This window comes from Rhinatrema bivittatum, chromosome 7 (genome assembly GCF_901001135.1).
Source record: "Rhinatrema bivittatum chromosome 7, aRhiBiv1.1, whole genome shotgun sequence".
Lineage (NCBI taxonomy): Eukaryota > Metazoa > Chordata > Amphibia > Gymnophiona > Rhinatrematidae > Rhinatrema > Rhinatrema bivittatum.
Window position 1 is genome coordinate 242,782,913 of NC_042621.1, and position 19,546 is coordinate 242,802,458.

General features: G+C 43.3%; 1 protein-coding gene across 3 annotated transcripts in view; it reads right to left on the reverse strand.

Moving 5' to 3' along the window:
* Positions 1 to 19,546, reverse strand: part of GLRX3 (glutaredoxin 3) — a 197,430-nt gene that overhangs the window by 24,512 nt on the left and 153,372 nt on the right. For all 3 annotated transcript variants that reach the window (XM_029609995.1, XM_029609996.1, XM_029609998.1), the window contains one exon: positions 2,288 to 2,327. In XM_029609995.1, the coding sequence (XP_029465855.1) occupies positions 2,288 to 2,327 (40 nt within the window). The remainder of the gene's footprint in view (positions 1 to 2,287; positions 2,328 to 19,546) is intronic.

Genomic DNA, 19,546 nt, shown 5'->3' on the forward strand with positions numbered 1-19,546 from the left:
GCCCCTGTCACATGGTAGGAGCATTGGATGGCCGGCGCCATCTTTAAAGATGGTGCCGGCCATCCAGTGCTCCTGGATGGAACAGAGGATTTCAGCCATGCCCACCTCCTTGCACTTATTCCGGCTGCTGATACCCTGGAAGCCATGCCAAAGATGTCGTAAGCAGATCTTACCTCATGCTTACCTACAAAGCCCTTTTTTTTTATAAAGGAGTTCAGTTGGTCTTGGAACTGATCCGGGAGAGAATCAGAAAATTCCTGCAATTGCTTGAATAAATTCCTGTTGTATTGGGTCATATAAAATTGTTAGGCTGCAATACGAGAGATTAACATAGAGCCAAGAAAAACTCTACACCCAAAAGCATCGAGGAATTTTTGTTCTTTCCCAGGCTGAAGGGGGACCCCTGTTGGATGCAGGGTTGGTACCATGCTGGGCATGCTCAGTGGTGCCAGTCAAAGTTCTAGAAACTTTGACAAAAGTGTTCCGTGATTGGGCTCCATCCTGATGATTTCACCCATATGTGAGGACTACCATCCTGCTTGACATGTGAGAATACACAGAATCCAAGACTAATTGGTATGTCAAGTGTGGGGATCTGGATCATGTCTGGCTAGTAGACAAGGCATTAAAGAGGGGAGCCCTAGTCTGTTGGGGCCTACACACAGATGAACTTCTGTGTCTTTGGAAAGCTTTCTCCACAGTGGACTAGAAATCACCATTGGTGCAGTGGATACCAATGTCTATTCCCATCCAGGAACTGACATCTGTTCTGGTCTGCTGGGTAGCTGAAAGGACTCAGTATCAGCTGGACATTGATCTGCATAGACAGTGATGCATTTGATGCCAGTTCCCCATATTCCACATTGCTCTAAGGCCTGCTGGATTTTCCTGTCCAGCCCCTCAAAGTTTGCCAAAGCTAACAGATTGGAAGGCAGGAAGGGGAGCCATATCTTCCTGGAATAGCAGAGGTTTATTGGTGGCTGACGTCTAAACCCTTGCAGACTATTGTGATTCCTGGGATTGAACTGAGGATGAGCTCTTCTTGCCACAGGAATGCTTTGGGGGATGCATGGTTGCCGCCAGAAAGTCCCCTCTCCCAGCATCATGCATCGACCAATACATATATTGATACTTCTTGGTCTTTGCTGATTTATGTCACTGGCATGCCTCTATGCCAGTACCAAAGGGATCAAACCCTTTGCCTTCTTTGGGTGGGAGAAGACAAATGACTATCTATGCTCCCTTAACCTTTCTGGTGCTTGATTTCGAGGGGGTTCAATACTCTCTTGATTACAACATTCCTGCAGCAGTCTATGCAGCTCCTGAGTCGATGCCTCCGTTGCAGATACCAATGGGACAGACTTACAAAACTTGATGTGCTTTTCCATGAGGTCTCGCTGGGATCAACAGCACTAGGGGTCATGTCATAAAAAGAGAACACGCTTGGATGTTGCGATTAGCCCCCAGGCAGAAGATACTTCTATCATGGGGGTCTGCGATAGACATGACTCCCTCACATAGGGGCACTTTTAGAAGCTGCTGGTAATCTTATCAATTCAAGGAATGGAACAATAAACCAACAGTGAAATCAAACTCGATGACACAAAAACACAATTGATGAAGCCTTGTTACACTGCAACTGCTATACTGTATAGATGCTGAAAAAACTGAAATGTGAGGACAGACAGAAAAAAACAACCTAGGAGATTAAAGGGAAGAAAATTAAGACTGGGTGGTCCCACGATGAAGAAATTCTACTTACTGGAATCCAGAGGATCCAATACACAGCACAAAAGAGAGAATTCACGATCTGTACGGTTCACAGAACAAATGAGAATGAAGTGGACCAGGTAGCAGTATGGCACACTCAAATTTTCTAGAAACTGTCACACATGTGTGAGAATTGCTTGTCCTCAGAGACTGTATTTTGAGTAATTTTTGTACTGTATTTAAGGTATTATTGTAATTCTTATGTGATATATTTGCATGTGAGCCTTTTTGAGCCACAATTGCTTTTGAGAATAAACGTAAAATAGAGGCAGATTTTGATTTCTGAATTACTGTTTTAGTGTTACATAATTTAAAGGATAACTTATTTAAAGAATATGTGAAGTACCACTGTTTGGCTAGACAACAATTTAACCAACTAAAACAAATTTTGAGTTAATATAATTAGAAAGTGCTGGCATTTTTTGTAAGGTAAACTATATATTGCCAAACTACAATATTTTATTTTTGCCAATTGAGGAGACTGAATTAACAACATTTATAAATATACTTCACTTACTTCTTCATCTTCCAATATGTCAAAGGTCTCAAAGTCAATACTGACAGAGAAAAGAAAATTTGATTAGTCTTTTTTATATTTACAAATACACAGAATTGTCATTGGTTTATTCAGCTCATATCATCATCATGGGTATCCAATCTTGCTGTTTAACAAAAGAGCTAAACAATAAAATAAAAAATCTTATAGCATGAAGCCGTATTAACAAAGCAAAAAAATTAAAGAAAAATCACCAACATTCATCTTCTATTAAAAAAAATGGCCTAAAAGTATAATTTTATCAATACAGTCACAACTGAGCATTAGATTTTATAAGAGGGTAAAGAAAACAATTAAAAAAATCAACACTATGACATGAAGTCTCAGGACATCAATAATTGAAATAACTAAAAGTTTAACAACCTACATATTCTAACACACCATTTAAACAAACTTATCTATAACTATGCATACATTTTATTTATCTACAAGCCGTTAAGCCTGTTAAAACGGGTGAGATTCCATCGGTCAGAGCCACTCTGTTCTCCACAACTTCTTACCCTTCCCACTTACTCACTCATATCCTCTTCCCTTTTCCTTCCATCCCCTCTCACCTCATCCACAACCCCTTCCTTCTCCCTCAGCCCTCCTCCACTCCCTCTTTTTCTCTTCTCCAGAACATCTTACCCTTCCCACTTATGCACTCATATCCTCTTCCCTTTTCCTTCCATCCCTTCTCATCTTCCCTTCCCTTCCCCTCTCACCTCATCCACAACCCCTTCCCTCTCCCTCAGCCCTCCTCCACTCCCTCTTTTTCTCTTCTCCACAACTTCTTACCCTTCCCACTTATGCACTCATATCCTCTTCCCTTTTCCTTCCATCCCCTCTCACCTCATCCACAACCCCTTCCCTCTCCCTCAGCCCTCCTCCACTCCCTCTTTTTCTCTTCTCCAGAACGTCTTACCTTTCCCACTTATGCACTCATATCCTCTTCCCTTTTCCTTCAATCCCTTCTCATCTTCCCTTCCCTTTCCTTCCCCTCTCACCTCATCCACAACCCCTTCCCTCTCCCACAGTCCTCCTCCACTCCCTCTTGTTCTCTTCTACGGGGCCGGCTGTACCCTGTTGAACCTGTGAGATGCAGAGGGCGAGGGGCGCTGTTACACGGACCTGCCTCTTTCCGTACCTCCCTCCCTGTGTACTGTGGCTTCACTACTGTCCCTTTGTGTGCTGGTCCGTCCGTCCCTACTCCCTACCCCCTTCCCCGGCGGTGGAGGGACGGGCTCAGGCTGTTGTCGGTCCGACCTCCCCCCCCCCACATTGCGAAGGTCTGGAGGCGGTGGTGGTGGCAAGAGCTGCAGCGGCGGCCGAGGGGGATGTCGCGAGTCTTTTCAATGCTGTCCCTGTGTGTGACGGCCGGCCATCCCAGCTCCCTCCCCCCTTCCCCAGCATCGGAGGAACGGGCTCAAGCTGTTGTCGGCCCGACGTGCTCTCTCACCCGCAGTAGAGAACTGCTCTGACCGATGTGCTCTCTCGCCCGCGCATGTGCGGCTCTCTACTTTGCATTTGCAGGCCGTCGGTCAGAGCCCATTTATATTGTAGATTCCACAATTTCCAAGCAATTGTTTAATGTGGATTATAAAACAGATGTACACACATAGGTTTTATTTCTGGCTGCAGGATTCCCTGGCTTATCCCCAATATGCTGCAGTATTTTGTTGTTATGGGAATATTAGAATGCATTATCATGAAGTATCCTGCTGAGATCCTTTTCCTAGTTATGCAATGGCTCTTCCAGCCACTAGAAGGCAGCACAGAACGTGAGAGATACTTAACTATTGCCTGTACAGAGGAAGGAAGTACGGTATTATGTCAACATGATGACAAAATGCCAGTTTAAAAAAAGATTTGTATTTGGTTTTTTTTTAATGATGGGAAGAGGGTGTCTTGAAAATGTAAAGGGCTGAAAATTGCACAGTAAGAGATACAGGATGGTTCATAAATTTACAACTGCCCATAAAAATGGATCTGCATGTAAGTTTTGTAAACATCTTCATACTGCCTGTAATTTTGTATCTCGTCTGGTCCCTCTGATGTTGGGCAACAGTCATGTCTTGCCTTCCCTCTGACATCTTAAGTGTCTCTAGCAGTCTTTAACATCCCAAGGTCCAGCAAATTCTGAGAAGCATTTGAATTGACTGATAAAAGTTGTGTTAAGAAAAAAAACAACCCTCTATTAGTAAAAATGGTTCTCACCAATGCTGGATAGAGATCTGGTGTTAGACAGAAAAGGAAGAAAGAAAGACCACTAATCAGAGAGGAAGTGACCCCTATGAAGCCAGACTCAAAAGGAGGAGGGAATATAAGGGTAAAGCTAAGTTGCTCACCTGTAACAGGTGTTCACTGTAGACTCAGGTAAAATTGGCTGCACAAATAGGTGCCATCATCCAATTGCAAAGAGATGAAAAAGCTCTCTCAGAGCTCAGAAAAACTGAGAAGGGTTTTCTGAGCATGCATGAGCCTTCTCACATAGCTGCCCACTGTGCAAGGCACCTCAGTCTTTATAACAAGCTAATCTTCAACTTAAAAGGGAAGGTGGGAGAGACTGTGTTACCAGTTTAGCCTGATGTCTATAGAGAACACCTGTCACAAGTAAGTAACTCAAGCTTTCTCAATGGACAACAGGATAAAGTCAGCCACACAAGTGGGGACTCCCAAGCTGAGAGTTGCCTATGATTATTTTGGTACTTGTGAACACTAGTAGATCACTGCAACAAAAAGTTGTCTGTAGTGGTAGGGTAGGGTTGAAGGAATCAATTAAATAAGCTTAAGAACTGCCTGACCAAAATGATTGTCTTCTCAAGAAACATTTTCTGGGCAGTAATGAGCCATAAAAATATGGATGAAAGACCAAGAGGCAGCCCTGCAGTATCTTCTATGGAAGCATATCAAAGATGTGCCAAGCAATCTAGTCCTGACCTAATGGGCTTTCATTTTATTTCGAAGATGTAATCCTGACTGATTGTAATAAAAAGTGATGCTATTAGATAACTAAGTAGATAAAGTCCTCTTTATAACTGAAATCCCTTGACCGGGTTAAAAGACAAACAGATGCAAGGACTTCCTGTAGGATTTTGTTCATTCCAAACAGAATAATAAAGTTCTTCTGAAGTTCAATAAATGAAGATTCTGTTTCACCTTCATGGATGTGATGTCTTAGAAAGAATGCTCAAAAAAACACTCACTCAAGACTGATGTAACGCGATGGGACACATAGGAAGATTTTTCACCTAGTGTAGTTTCTATGGGAGTAAAATAACCACCTCATTTTTGAGAAGATCTGAAACAAGCAGTGTGTTAGGCGTTTTTACGGGCCAATACAAGAAATCTCCATTTGTTGTTCCCATCAATCATCTGCATTTGAGCACTCCAGCCATTTTATTTAAAGATAAGTGTATACCTATACTAATGAATGGGATTTTAAAATTGTTTCACTTATAGATTGCAAAAAAGAATTCTTAAATTTTTGTTGAAAGACCAATGATTATACACTAAAGGGACATTCCCTGTAAGTGCTAAGCGTTCCTGATTTATAAGGAACAGCAGTTAGCGAACATTGAAGTCTCTATAATATTTTATTTATTTACTTTTATATTACAGACATTCGATCTGACATATCACATTGGTTTACAGAAAAATAAATGGTGCTGGAAACAGTTTTCCAATTGTTTCTTACAGTATAACTTTGATTAACATTAACTGAACGTTTCTTGTTATAATGTAATATATTTTTGCTCTATTTTATGTAATAAGTTGTTTGTTCCGTAAACCGTTGTGAAGGCTTGCTCCAAACAACGGTATATAAAAATCGACAAATAAATAAATAAATAAATAAAACAAACAAACAAACAAACATGTTAACAAGAAGTTGAATGGTATTAGTGGGAAATTAACTGAAATTAACAGTCTAAGGTCATTTGTCAGTGTAGGTATTTTCATAGAGTTCCAAAGGGTGCAATCACTCTTTATCAGTGTTTGTGGTTGATGGGCGCGTTTGATCGGCATCATATTAGTGCAAAGGCTTTTTGAAAGAGCCATGTTTTTAGGCTTTTCTTGAATGTTTGGGTCATTTGTTCTGTTCTTAGCTCTGCTGGTAGCTTGTTCCATAGGGTAGGCCCTGCCAGAGATAGTGCGCGCTCCCTTACTATAGTCAGGTGCAACAGTTTCGGAGAGGGGATTGGAAGAAGTCCAGTATTTATGGAGTGGAGGTTCCTTTGGGGGATTTGAAAGTATAATGTAGCATTCATCCATTCAATCTTATCATTGTGAAGTGTTTTGTGTATGAGGGTTAAGGCTTTGTACTGGATTCTATATGGGATGGGCAGCCAGTGTAGTTCTTTGAGGATTGGTGTAAAATGGTCCGATCTTTTGCTGTCTATAAGTGTTCTGGCAGCGGCATTTTGTAATAGCTGGATTGGTTTTAGAGTGGCTGCTGGGAGGCCCAGTAGAAGGGAGTTGCAGTAATCGAGTTTTGAGAAAAGTAGTGCTTGAAGTACTGTTCGATAGTCTTGGGTGAATAGAAGCGGTTTGAGTTTTTTTTAGGATCTGGAGCTTGCAGTATCCATCTTTTATCATGGTGTTAATGTGTTTTTTTAAGGTTTAGTTCGCTATCTAGGACCATGCCTAGATCATTAAGGTGTGATTTGTTTTGCCTTTTTTAAGTTGCCTGGTCTTCTGTTTTCAGTTAGAAAGAATGCTGGCAAAATAATGGATTCATTTAAATGAAAAGTTAGTTTGTTTATCGTAAATGGTGTTTTCTGTAGACAGCAGGATGAATCAGCCATTACATTTGGTAATGTCATCTAGCAATAACAAATGGACTTCTATCTTAGCTAGTAGAGCTTTTGCTCTAAGCATGTGTAGAAATTCAACTTTGGGAGTTGCCTCATGAGCCTACTCAGTTGATTTTAGAGCATGAGAGGCAAAGAGGAGAAAAGGGAGAGGGGTAGGGAAAAGAGGAGGGAAGCAGAGAGAGCATAAGATAGCATGGGAATGGTGTGAGGAAGAGTGTGTTTTACACATACCCCCACCATTATTCTATCTCCCACTCTCCATTGGGCAAATGAAGAGGAAGGTTAGGAGGCACGCATTAGTATTACTTGCTTCTTAGAAATACTACCAATACTCACACTGCCATATCTCTAGGAATCCTGATTTCTAATCTCCCCTCTTCCCAAGAATTTCAAAACAAAATTCCAAAGGAGACCCCCATACATCCCCCTTTCCACTCAGCAAACTGAGGATCCCTCACCCAGGTCCTCCATGCCAGAGTCGGGGGGAGGGGGGGTTGACATCTTATCCCTCTCTTTAGACAGCAGATTGCCTTAAGCCACTCCTAGATACAGTGCTATGGTGACCTCTGATGAAGTTGGTTTTCAAACCTGAGTTAGATTTAATAGATACATTAGTAGAAGCAGAGATTAATTTGTGAGGAATGGCCTGGAAGTACCCTGTTTCCCCGAAAATAAGACAGTGTCTTATATTCATTTTTGCTACCAAAGATGCACTAGGCCTTATTTTCAGGGGATGTCTTATTTTTCCATGAAGAAGAATTCACATACCGGTATATTGTTGAACAAAAAACTGAACTCGCTCCTCGAGGGCCCGCTCTCCCTGCCTCGGTGCCTGTATTCAACTACTTCTGCCTGCTGGGATCATTTTTAACTTGCTTCCTTTTCTCCATTGGGAAAAACTGAAAGATGGAGGCTGCTGCTGACTCAAACCTAGAAAATGACCACTGATGTTACTGAATCCTGAGAGAACGGGGCGTTGAGCACATTGTCCATTTCCATCCATTCTTCTCCATTCATTTGTTGATCTTTGAGAGAATGCAGAAGAAAGGAAACTCAGACTAATCTGATTAATTTGATTGTATGAGATTTTATTAATCTAGATGTCCAATTATATCACCAATATATAGGGCAGTTGCTGAACAAAACAAACCAATGCTTGCATTCTCTTCCCTTTTGGGCTTGCGTGCTCACAGAATCACAGATTGACTGAAAAAGAAGAGTGACGCTCTTTATCCAGTAATTTTAAAAAATGCAAGCTGCGTCTACGGTAAGAAGCGTCCGTGAAGAGTTAGACCCGCGCAACCCATTTTACTGTATAGAGTGCTATACAGTATCCTGGGTGCGCTGGCCTAACGCTTCACGGACACGCTGGTACCGGTATCTGTTATTTCAAATGTCATTTCAAATGACATTTGAAATGACAGGTACCAGAAAGTGGACGGTTCTCCTACGCTTAGGATTGCCAGTCCTCTCTCCTCTCCTCCCGAAGCAAGCAACGAAAGCGGAAAAAAAAAGCAAAAAAGTGAAAAAAATAAAAGTTGCAAGAGAGAGAGGGGAGAGAGGACAGGCAATCCTACGGTATGCTCGGGATTGCCAGTCCTCTCTCCTCCTCCCGAAGCAAGGCGCGTAAAGCAGCCTTGCTCCGGGAGGAGGGGAGAGGACTGGCAGTGTACGGTAAAGCAACGAAGTGACTTACTTTTTTCACAGCCCTCCTCCGGAGACAGATCGCGGCTCCCCTGCCTCCCAGCGAAGATGGATGCCTGCACGGGCGAAAGCGGCCCCTGTGCGTGCGATTGAGCCACTCAATGCGTGACGTCACGACGTTTGGCGTCATGGCATGTGACGTCACGCATTGAGCGGCCCAATCGCACGTACAGGGGCCGCTTTCGCCCGTGCAGGCATCCATCTTCGCCGGGAGCTGCGATCTGTCTCTGGAGGAGGGCTGTGAAAAAAGTAAGTCACTTCGTTGCTTTACCGTACACTGCCAGTCCTCTCCCCTCCTCCCGGAGCAAGGCTGCTTTTCGCGCCTTGCTTCAGGAGAAGGGGAGAGGACTGGCAATCCCGAGCGTAGGATTGCCCGTCCTCTCTCCCTTGCAACTTTTTTTTTTTCGATTTTTCGATTTTTTTGTGCTTTCGTTGCTTCGGGAGGAGGGGAGAGGACTGGGGCTGCCCCGGAGACCAGCACCCATGGACATGGCCAGGGCAGGTGAGCGGGGGCTGGGGGAAAGTTTGCCGCCTACCCTTACCCCTGCCTCTAACGCAGGGGTAAGGGTAGACGGTAAGTTAGCAGGTTAAACGTGCGGCAAAACGGCAGGGGCGCGCGTTACTGTATGGGAGGAAATACCGTAGCTAATTCGATCGTTTACTTGAATTATGTGCTAGGTCTTACTTTCGGGGGAGGTCTTATATTTAGCAATTTGGCAAAACCTCTATGAGGTCTTATTTTCGGGGGATGTCTTATTTTCGGGGAAACACAGTAGTTCCAGCACTTCTTTTAAGGCTTGCAGAAGGGGTATTCTGTTCCAGTCCATCCCCTCCAGGGAAGAGAAGAGGGGTTTGAGCCTGGAGCATACAGAGAAGAGAACAGCTATTTTTGCACCCTAATCCACTCTTCCCTCACCTCTCCTCCCATAGGAAACAGAAGGATGAAGGGACACTACAGAGCAAAGGATAGATACAAAAAAGGGGGATGAATTAGCACAAGGTTCAAACTTGTGAACAGTAGTGACAATTTTCAATGATTCAACCCTGGCCTTGATGAATGGCACTATTTCTCAAAACTTTCAAACTTGTGCCAATTCAATCCCTTTTTGTGTCCATTAATGAGGGCTTAATGTCCACAGTACAACCCAGAATGGCATTCTGCCACCTTTTTTCTGGCACCCGAGAAAGTGGACTACAGCCAGCAGTGTATATCAATTCTGGCTCTCTTGAGGAAACAGAACAAAGTCAGTAGTTGCATGGATTATTTATTGCCTGTTCACACTTGTCCCTGGTCCCAACCCTTTGCACAGTTCATATCTGGCCCTGGCTCCACCCATGAGAAAAGGCTGAAGAGATTAGGGCTGTTCAGCTTGGAGAAGAGACGGCTGAGTGGGGATATAATAGAGGTCTTTAAGATCATGAGAGGTCTTGAACGAGTAGATGTGACTCTGTTATTTTCACTTTCGAATAATAGAAGGACTAGGGGGCATTCCATGAAGTTAGCAATTAGCACATTTAAGACTAATTGGAGAAAATTCTTTTTCACTCAACCCACAATAAAGCTCTGGAATTTGTTGCCAGAGGATGTGGTTAGTGCAGTTAGTGTAGCTGGGTTCAAAAAAGGTTTGGATAAGTTCTTGGAGGAGAAGTCCATTAATGGCTATTAATCAATTTTACTTAGGGAATAGCCACTGCTATTAATTGCATCAGTAGCATGGGATCTTCTTAGTGTTTGGGTAATTGCCAGGTTCTTGTGGCCTGGTTTTGGCCTCTGTTGGAAACAGGATGCTGGGCTTGATGGACCCTTGGTCTGACCCAGCATGGCAATTTCTTATGTTCTTATCTCACCCCTCCATAGTTCCACTTCCTTTTTGTCTACAAACTCTGCCCTGAGTAGAAGACAGATGACATTTAAAGGGGTCCTGACTAAATCATGAACATCAGGCAGTAAAGCTGTAAAATTTTCTGGTAGAGCATTTCCATGAAACAAAACCATTTTTAACCTTCTTGGGTAAATGCATAGATGACAGTAGCCTACCTTCAATATCCAAACAATCAGAGATAAAGAATGAATGTTAGGATGCAGGGGATTCTGATTATGCTACATAATGAGGTATGGGAACATCCTCAGTTTTAATGATTGATGAACAGCTAAGGCACTACAGCCAAGGAAACCAAATTTCATTAGACCAAAACAGGCTATCAAAACCATTTGTCTCCCCTTCCCTGTTTTCAGATGTCCTGGATGTTAGTGAACAGTGGGAAAAACAAAAAGAAGTCTTAGATTCCATAAAATGGAGAAAGCTTCCACAGCTATTCTGTCCCTTGCTGGTCTTATAGAGTAGAACATTGGAACTTTGTTGTAGAGAGACATTACAAAGCGGTCTATTTGTGGAGTGCCCCAGTTAAAAAAAAAAACAAACAAAAAAAAAAACAAACCTCTTGCAATATTTGATTACTTAGCGACCATTTGTGTAGTTGAAGTTGGCAACTTAAGTTGTCTATTGTCTGATTTTGGTCACCAGGAAGGTAAACAGCTGTCAAATATCCTGTGACAGATTGCCCATTTCCAAATCTTTGAAGCTTCTAGGCAAAGTCCGTAAGATTTTGCTCCTTCCTGTTTGTTGATGTGGAACATTGCTACTTGGCTGTATGTCTGGATTATCATCTTGTTCTTTAAGCATGGCATGAAATACTTAAAATCAGCAAGCTACTTAGACCTTAGATAAATGTGGTATATAATCTTTTAAAATAAATAAATAAAATAAGATTGCTCTTAATTCTAGGTGATTAAGAATTTCTCTTTCCACAGCCAGGATCCCTAGAAGCTGAGAACCTTTAGATGAGGTCACCAACCTCTAATGAAAGAATCTGTGGTTATAATGACTTGAAACTGTTGATGAAAAAACTGACCTTTTAACATACTGGATTTTACGGATGGTATTTCCCACACCGATCTCATCTCAGAGTCTTGTGCCACCAAGGACCGCTTGTACTTTTCTGCGCGGATGGCTTGTGGTAGTATGGCGTCAGCATCTTTCTGTGTCGAACAGTGCAACTTAACTTCCTCTTTATGGGAGGGAGAATGGTGCCTACTCTAAAGAGTGCATCAACTCATGGCACCTAGCATGAGAGGACTCTTACCTTCTTAAGTTTAAATGAAGGTCTCCCAGCTTTTGATGATTTCCTCTTATTTCCTGAGGTTGATGCCTGAGGTAATTCCAGAAAATCCCTCATAGTAAGGGTTCTGTACATTCTGGCCCTTGGAGACATGCAAACAGGTAGTGCAATTTGGATCACCAGCGGTGAAGATAAGACAAGCTGAGTCAAACTCAATTTTTGTAAAAAAAAAAAAACAACCCCAGAAAAAACAAAAAATAAAAAATATTTTTTGAAGATTTGTTTGAAAATAAAAGAAATAAAGAAATAACTTGATACAAAAATGTGATGGCTGGTTGCAGACACACAAAACATCCATTTGCATGAGCAGAGGAGACTCGTGGGAAGATCTACACATGCTCAGAATACGTGAATATTTCTGATAATACCACTTGTGTGGCTGACTTTATCCTGCTTGTCTGCAAAGAAAGGAAAAATTACTACTTACCCGATAATGTCCACTTCTAACGAAGGAGCAGTCTCACTGCACAGTTCTGCGACTGTGGACTCCATTGTGAGTAATGCATGCTGAAGAGGATGCATATCAGCCCTCGCCCAGGGAACCACTTCCAATGCGGCAGCCATCAACCTCAAAACCTGCTCTTAAGACCACAGTCTCAGACGAACAGAGTTCTTCAGAGATCAAACCTGCATATGAGACTCCGGCAGAAATACTCTGCCCAGCCTTGTATTGAACCGAACCCTGAGATACTCTACAAATTGCTCTTGGCCAGATTCAACACCCAGCCTAGATCCTGTAGTAAGGAAATCAACTGAAGGAAGTGCTGAGAATCTCTTGCGAAAGGAGTGAGACCTGTGAAAGGAAAGGGACCTTTGGGAAAAATCTCCCCCATAAGGCCGAAAACACCAGTATTCTCAAGAGCGGCCACCCGTCCGAAAAGATTGAGCCAGAGCTCCTTGTCCTCCGGTAAATAAGGGACCTGGGTCTCTCCACATTTACTTGCCAGTTTTTTCTAATTCACTGCCAAACAGAAGCGAGCCCTTGAAGGGTAACTTGACAAGTTTGGCCTTTGAGACAATATCCACCAACCACTTATGCAGCCACAGCTGTTGCCTGGCCGCAACAACAGAAACAGCTCCTCTGGCAGCTATGCAAATCAAGTCACAACCTGCATAAGCTAAGAAGGTGACCCCCGGTTCTATCATAGATCCAAGATCGGATACGGTGCTGGCAGAATCCTGACAAAGACTCAAGGTAGCCCGAGCTACCAAGTGCAACAAGAAGCAATTTGTAAGTTCATCGTCACTGCCTCAAAGATTTGCTTTAGGATAGTCTCCATTCCAGATCAATTGACTCTTGGATCACATCCAGGAGGGGAAAGAAACAAGAAGCCTTACATAGGTTGACCAAAATGGAGTCCTTCTTCTGCATTCCCAAAGAGTCACACCCATCCACTCCGAGGATTTTCAAAGTCTGAGAGATCAAGCTTGGCAACTTATCTCTATGAAAGAAATGGAGAAGAATTCTATAAAGCTCCAAATCTGGGGAAATCTCCCCTTCCCCACTGGGAGAACGACCACCCTCATCATCGGTATCATCTTGATCGACCTGCATTCAAGCCTTGTCAGACTGCCTGTGCCCTGGCGCTTGGAGACAGGTGGAGAAGCACTCTGCATGCACAGACCTCCCTTAGCAGGCAGTGCTGACTCAGAAGACCGCTTCTGTAGAAATGCCTGCAATCCCTAGAAAAACTCTACTTGGGAAAAGGAGGACGGGTCCATTCCAGGGCCCATAGGCCCAAAGCTAACATCCTGAGAGCAAGTGTATAATGACGCGGCCTGTGGATCGACCGAGGGAGTGGAAACCCCCATTGTGCCACTCTCGGACCCACTCCACACAGACTGAGGAGATGGACCATCATCGGCAAAATCCAAAGGAGGTAAAGCTCCCAGAGCATCAAAGCAGCATTGACACAGACTTAAGGACAGCTCCGGCTGAATGACTCTGATGTGGCTTGCAGCACAAATTGATAAGAGCTTACGCTTCTTCGCCATGGGTGCTATGGTTGTAAGCACCTAGATTATGCATGCATAAAACCCGTGCTCAAACTAGAAGCACACAAAAATCATGTGCACAAGTATATGCACCCATGCCACACACGTACAACTAGGCACCCAACCTGAGCACCCAGTACCAATTCCAAAAATTATGCCACAAACAGGAATCTTCGCCTACCAGTGAATGAACTGGTCAAAAAGACAGTCAACATGATCAATAGACTAGAAGCAAGGGCCATCAGATGGGCCCTATGCTATCTTCTTCCTCTGATAAGAGGGAAGGTGGTAAGAATCCTATCAGGCAATGTTACAGAGGCAGCATACGTGAACAAAAAGGGGCACCAGAAGCCATGCCCAAGCAATAAAAGCAGGCATGCTCTTCAGGTGGGCAGAGCAAAACCTACAGTTATTCTCGCATCATAGAAACATAGAAATGACAGCAGAAGACGACCAAATGGTCCATCCAGTCTGCCCAGTAAGCTTTCACACTTTTTCATACTTATCTGTTACTCTTGTCCCTTTTAAGTAACTTTTTGGTTCTATTTCACTTCCACCCCTGCCACTGATGTAGATAGCAGTGCTGGAGCTGCATCTAAGTGCAGTATCTAGCTAATTGGTTTGGGGTAGTAACTGCCATAATAAGCAAGCTACTCCCTCGCTTGTATACCCAGCTTGTGCAATTCAGTCCTTGTTGGTTGTTTGAATATAAATCCTCTCTTCTTCATTCCCCCTGCCGTTGAAGCAGTGAGCTGCACTGGATATGTATTCCAAGTGAACTATCAGGCATGATTCGGGGTAGTAACCGCCATAACAAGCAAGCTACAACCATGATTATTTGTTTTACCCAGAGTACAAGCAAGCTACTCCCCTGGCTCCCTTGCTTTTTTGTGGATGCAAATCCTTTTTTCCACATTTCCTCTTGCCGTTGAAGCATAGAGCAATGTTGGAGTCGCATTAACCATGTGCATGTTTATTGAATAAGGACATTAGAACATAAGAAATTGCCATGCTGGGTCAGACCATCAAGCCCAGCATCCTGTTTCCAACAGAGGCCAAACCAGGCCACAAGAACCTGGCAATTACCCAAACACTAAGAAGATCCCATGCTACTGATGCAATTAATAGCATTGGCTATTCCCTAAGAAAACTTGATTAACAGCCATTAATGGACTTCTCCTCCAAGAACTTATCCAAACCTTTTTTGAACCCAGCTACACAAACTGCACTAACCACATCCTCTGGCAACAAATTCCAGAGCTTTATTGTGCGTTGAGTAAAAAAGAATTTTCTCTGATTAGTCTTAAATGTGCTACTTGCTAACTTCATTGAATGCCCCCTAGTCCTTCTATTATTTGAAAGTGTAAATAACCAAGTGACATCTACTCTTTCAAGACCTCTCATGATCTTAAAGACCTCTATCATATCCCCCCTCAGGCGTCTCTTCTCCAAGCTGAACAGCCCTAACCTCTTCAGCCTTTCCTCATAAGGGAGCTGTTCCATCCTGTTTATCATTTTGGATGCCCTTCTCTGTACCTTCTCCATCACAACTATCTTTTTTGATGCGGCGACCAGAATTGTACACAGTATTCAAGGTGCGGCCTCACCATGGAGCGATATAGAGGCATTATGACATTTTTCGTTTTATTAACCAATCCCTTCCTAATAATTCCTAACATTCTGTTTGCTTTTTTGACTGATGAAGCACACTGAGCCGACGATTTTAAAGTATTATCCACTATGATGCTTAGATCTTCTTCCTGGGTGGTAGCTCCTAATATGGAACCTAACATTGTGTAACTACAAGGGTTATATTTCCCTATATGCAACACCTTGCACTTGTCCACATTAAATTTCATCTGCCATTTCGATGCCCAATCTTCCAGTCTTGCAAGGTCCTCCTGTAATGTATCACAGTCCACTTGTGATTTAACCACTCTGAATAATTTTGTATCATCCGCAAATTTGATAACCTCACTCGTCGTATTCCTTTCCAGCTCATTTATATATATATATTGAAAAGCACCGGTCCAAGTATAGATCCCTGAGGCACTCCACTGTTCACCCTTTTCCACTGAAAAAACTGGCCATTTAATCCTACTCTCTGTTTCCTGTCTTTTAACCAGTTTGTAAACCATGAAAGGTCATCGCCTCCTATCCCATGACTTTTTAGTTTTCGTAGAAGCCTCTCACAAGGGACTTTGTCAAATACACTACATCTACCGGTTCACCTTTATCCACATGTTTATTAACCCCTTCAAAAAAATGAAGCAGATTTGTTAGGCAAGACTTCCCTTGGGTAAATCCATGTTGATTGTGTTCCATTAAATCATGTCTTTCTATATGCTCTACGATTTTGATCTTGAGAATAGTTTCCACTATTTTTCCCGGCACTGAAGTCAGGCTCACTGGTCTATAGTTACCTGGATCACCCCTGGAGCCTTTTTTAAATATTGGGGTTACATTGGCCACCCTCCAGTCTTCAGGTACAATGGATGATTTTAATGATAGGATAAGGATATTAATCTCCAGGTAGTAGCCGTCATTCCCGCAAGCCACCCCCATGCCTCTTCTCTTCTTTCACATCCTCTAGACTTTATGGATCCACAGTATTTATCCCACGCCCCTTTGAAATCCTTCACAGTTTTGGTCTTCACCACTTCCTCCGGAAGGGCATTCCAGGCATCCACCACCCTCTCCGTAAAGAAATACTTCCTGACATTGGTTCTGAGTCTTCCTCCCTGGAGTTTTAAATCGTGACCCCTGGTTCTGCTCATATTTTTGCAATGGAAAAGGTTTGTCGTTGTCTTTGGATCATTAAAACCTTTCAAGTATCTGAAAGTCTGTATCATATCACCCCTGCTCCTCCTTTCCTCCAGGGTGTACATATTTAGATTTTTCAATCTCTCCTCATAAGTCATTCGATGAAGACCCTCCACCTTTTTGGTCACCCTTCTCTGGACCACCTCCAACCTGTCTCTATCCTTTCGGAGATACGGTCTCCAGAAAACACAGTACTCCAGGTGAGGCCTCACCAAGGACCTGTACAAGAGGATAACTACTTCCTTTTTCTTACTCGATATTCCTCTCTCTATGCAGCCCAGTATTCTCCTGGCTTCAGCTATCGCCTTGTCACATTGTTTCGCCGAATTCAGATCATTAGACACTATCACCCCAAGGTCTCTCTCCTGCTCCATGTACATCAGCCCTTCTCCCCCCATCGAATACAGTTCTTTCGGATTTCCACACCCCATATGCATGACTCTGCACTTCTTGGCATTGAATCTCAGCTGCCATATCTTCGACCACTCTTCCAGTTTCCTTAAATCCCGTCTCATTCTCTCCACTCCTTCTGGCGTGTCCACTCTGTTGCAGATCTTAGTGTCATCTGCAAAAAGACAAACCTTACCTTCTACCCCGTCTGCAATGCCGCTCACAAAGATATTGAACAGGACCGGTCCCAACACCGATCCTTGTGGCACTCCGCTTAACACCGCTCTCTCTTCAGACTAACTTCCATTTACCATCACACATGGTCTTCTGTCTGTCAACCAGTTTGCAATCCAGGCCACCACCTCGGCACTCACTCCTAAGCTTCTCATTTTTATTCACCAGTCTCCTGTGCGGAACCGTATCAAAAGCTTTGCTGAAGTCCAAGTAGATGACATTGAGCGCTCTTCCTTGATCCAATTCCTTGGTTAACCCTTGGTCACAGATGTTCACAAGAATCGTTAGTACTCCCTGGCTCCTCACTGTGCACTGCCTACAATGGATCTGCTGGTTGTCAGCGTTAAGCACCCCCAAGCTCTGAGACAGCCCCGCCCAAACTAGGTAGATCAGGACACTTCTGGAAGTTTATTTGTCCTTTGTTTTAAATTATTTTTATTCAGCTCTTTATGCCCCAATATTAATTTCTAAACAGAGATTATTAGTGACAGCTAAATCCAAATAAGAGATAGATTCTATCAGATTAAAAGCTGGAGTGGTTTTTTTGGGAGGTTTTTTTAAATTTTAAAGAAACTCTACAGCGGAGATACCAAACAGTAAATTAATATACTACAATAATGAAATGAACAGCAATATATTATACACAGAAGCCTTCTACAATAATTATAAGTAATAAGCAGGTATAGTTAGCTGCAATGAGAAAAGTCTGCCTCCACACTGTGCACTGCCCACAATGGATCTCAAATGTATCCCACATTGTGGGAATCAAGAGCATTCATGCTGACTTCCTCGGAAGGAGTAGGGTACCCCCAGAGAAATGGGAACTCAGTCAGGACCCGCACAAATGCCAAGTCAGATTTAAAGCTATCTGGGTAAAGGTACCTGGTACTTTTGCTAAAAATAACTGTTTTTCACCCAATTAATACTGTATCCAATCTCAGCAACTCATCTTCTTAAAAAACATTTTGATAGTATTTGGAGAGTGGCCTAGGCAGACTAACATTGTAAATAGCTGGATTCTTCTTATTCAGTATAAGGTGAAATTAATCCAGCCTGCCAAGGTTTTCATTATTTCTTTAACTAGAGATTTGTGATTAAGCAAATGCAACTTGGTAAAATCTCTAGGAATAGTGAGGTTTATATTCAAAAGGATTTGTCTGGCTAAGCTGGGACTTGGCCGGACAACCGGTGCATAAGGAATACAACGTAAGGAGTAAAGGCTCCAAAAACAGCAGCATGGTATTCCCCTTCAGGATCATGTAGGGCTGTGTCCACTGAGGCCAGTTAGTGTCATCCACCCTCCCTGAGGAAGAGGAGTCTGGCGGGGGTCTGATGATATGAGAGCAGAAGGAATCTGTAAGCTTTCTGCCTCCTGAGAGCTTGGATCCACCCCCAGACTTGCACCTACTGATTCTCCCTGCTCCTCCTGGGGGAGGAGAGGTGCCACCAGTGCTGGCAAGCCTCTTGTTCTGCATGCTCTGAGTCCTGATCACAAACTGGGAGACCACAGGAGATTCTTGGAACTTCTGGTCCCACATGTACGGCCTCTGTTTATTGAGGCGTTCACTTTGTTGCTCTTTTTACCTTTTAGCTCCAAAATGAGTAGGCGGCTTGCTGGTAACGTGGTTTGTTTTTTTTTTTTTTTGGGGGGGGGGGGGGGGGGGGAGTTAGCATGCTACCGCAGTATCTCTCCTTATCCCCATCAAAGCCACTTGCTCACCTGCCAGAAAATGTGGCAGGAGATACCTGAACCCTGTGGGCTAAGAGCAGGCTCTACTTAGCCTCTACCAGGAAGATCAAATCGCCACATTCTTGCTTGAATCTGCAGTGTTTCCTTCTAGCAGTCCAGAAGCTAGAATAGAGCAAAAGAGGAAACGGGGAAAGGGAATTCCAAACCCTTTCACTCTGCAGTTCCCTTTGTCAAAGGACTTAGGGATATCTTATCAGGGTTCACTGACCAGACCCCTAGGGGGTACTGACATCTAAAACCTAAGAGAAACTCAACCAGAACAAAAAGATGAAAAAGTTATTTGTTTTTCCTTGGGAGCAAACTTCTACTGAGGGAAACAATCCCTAAGGACCATTACCCCCCGAGCCAGTA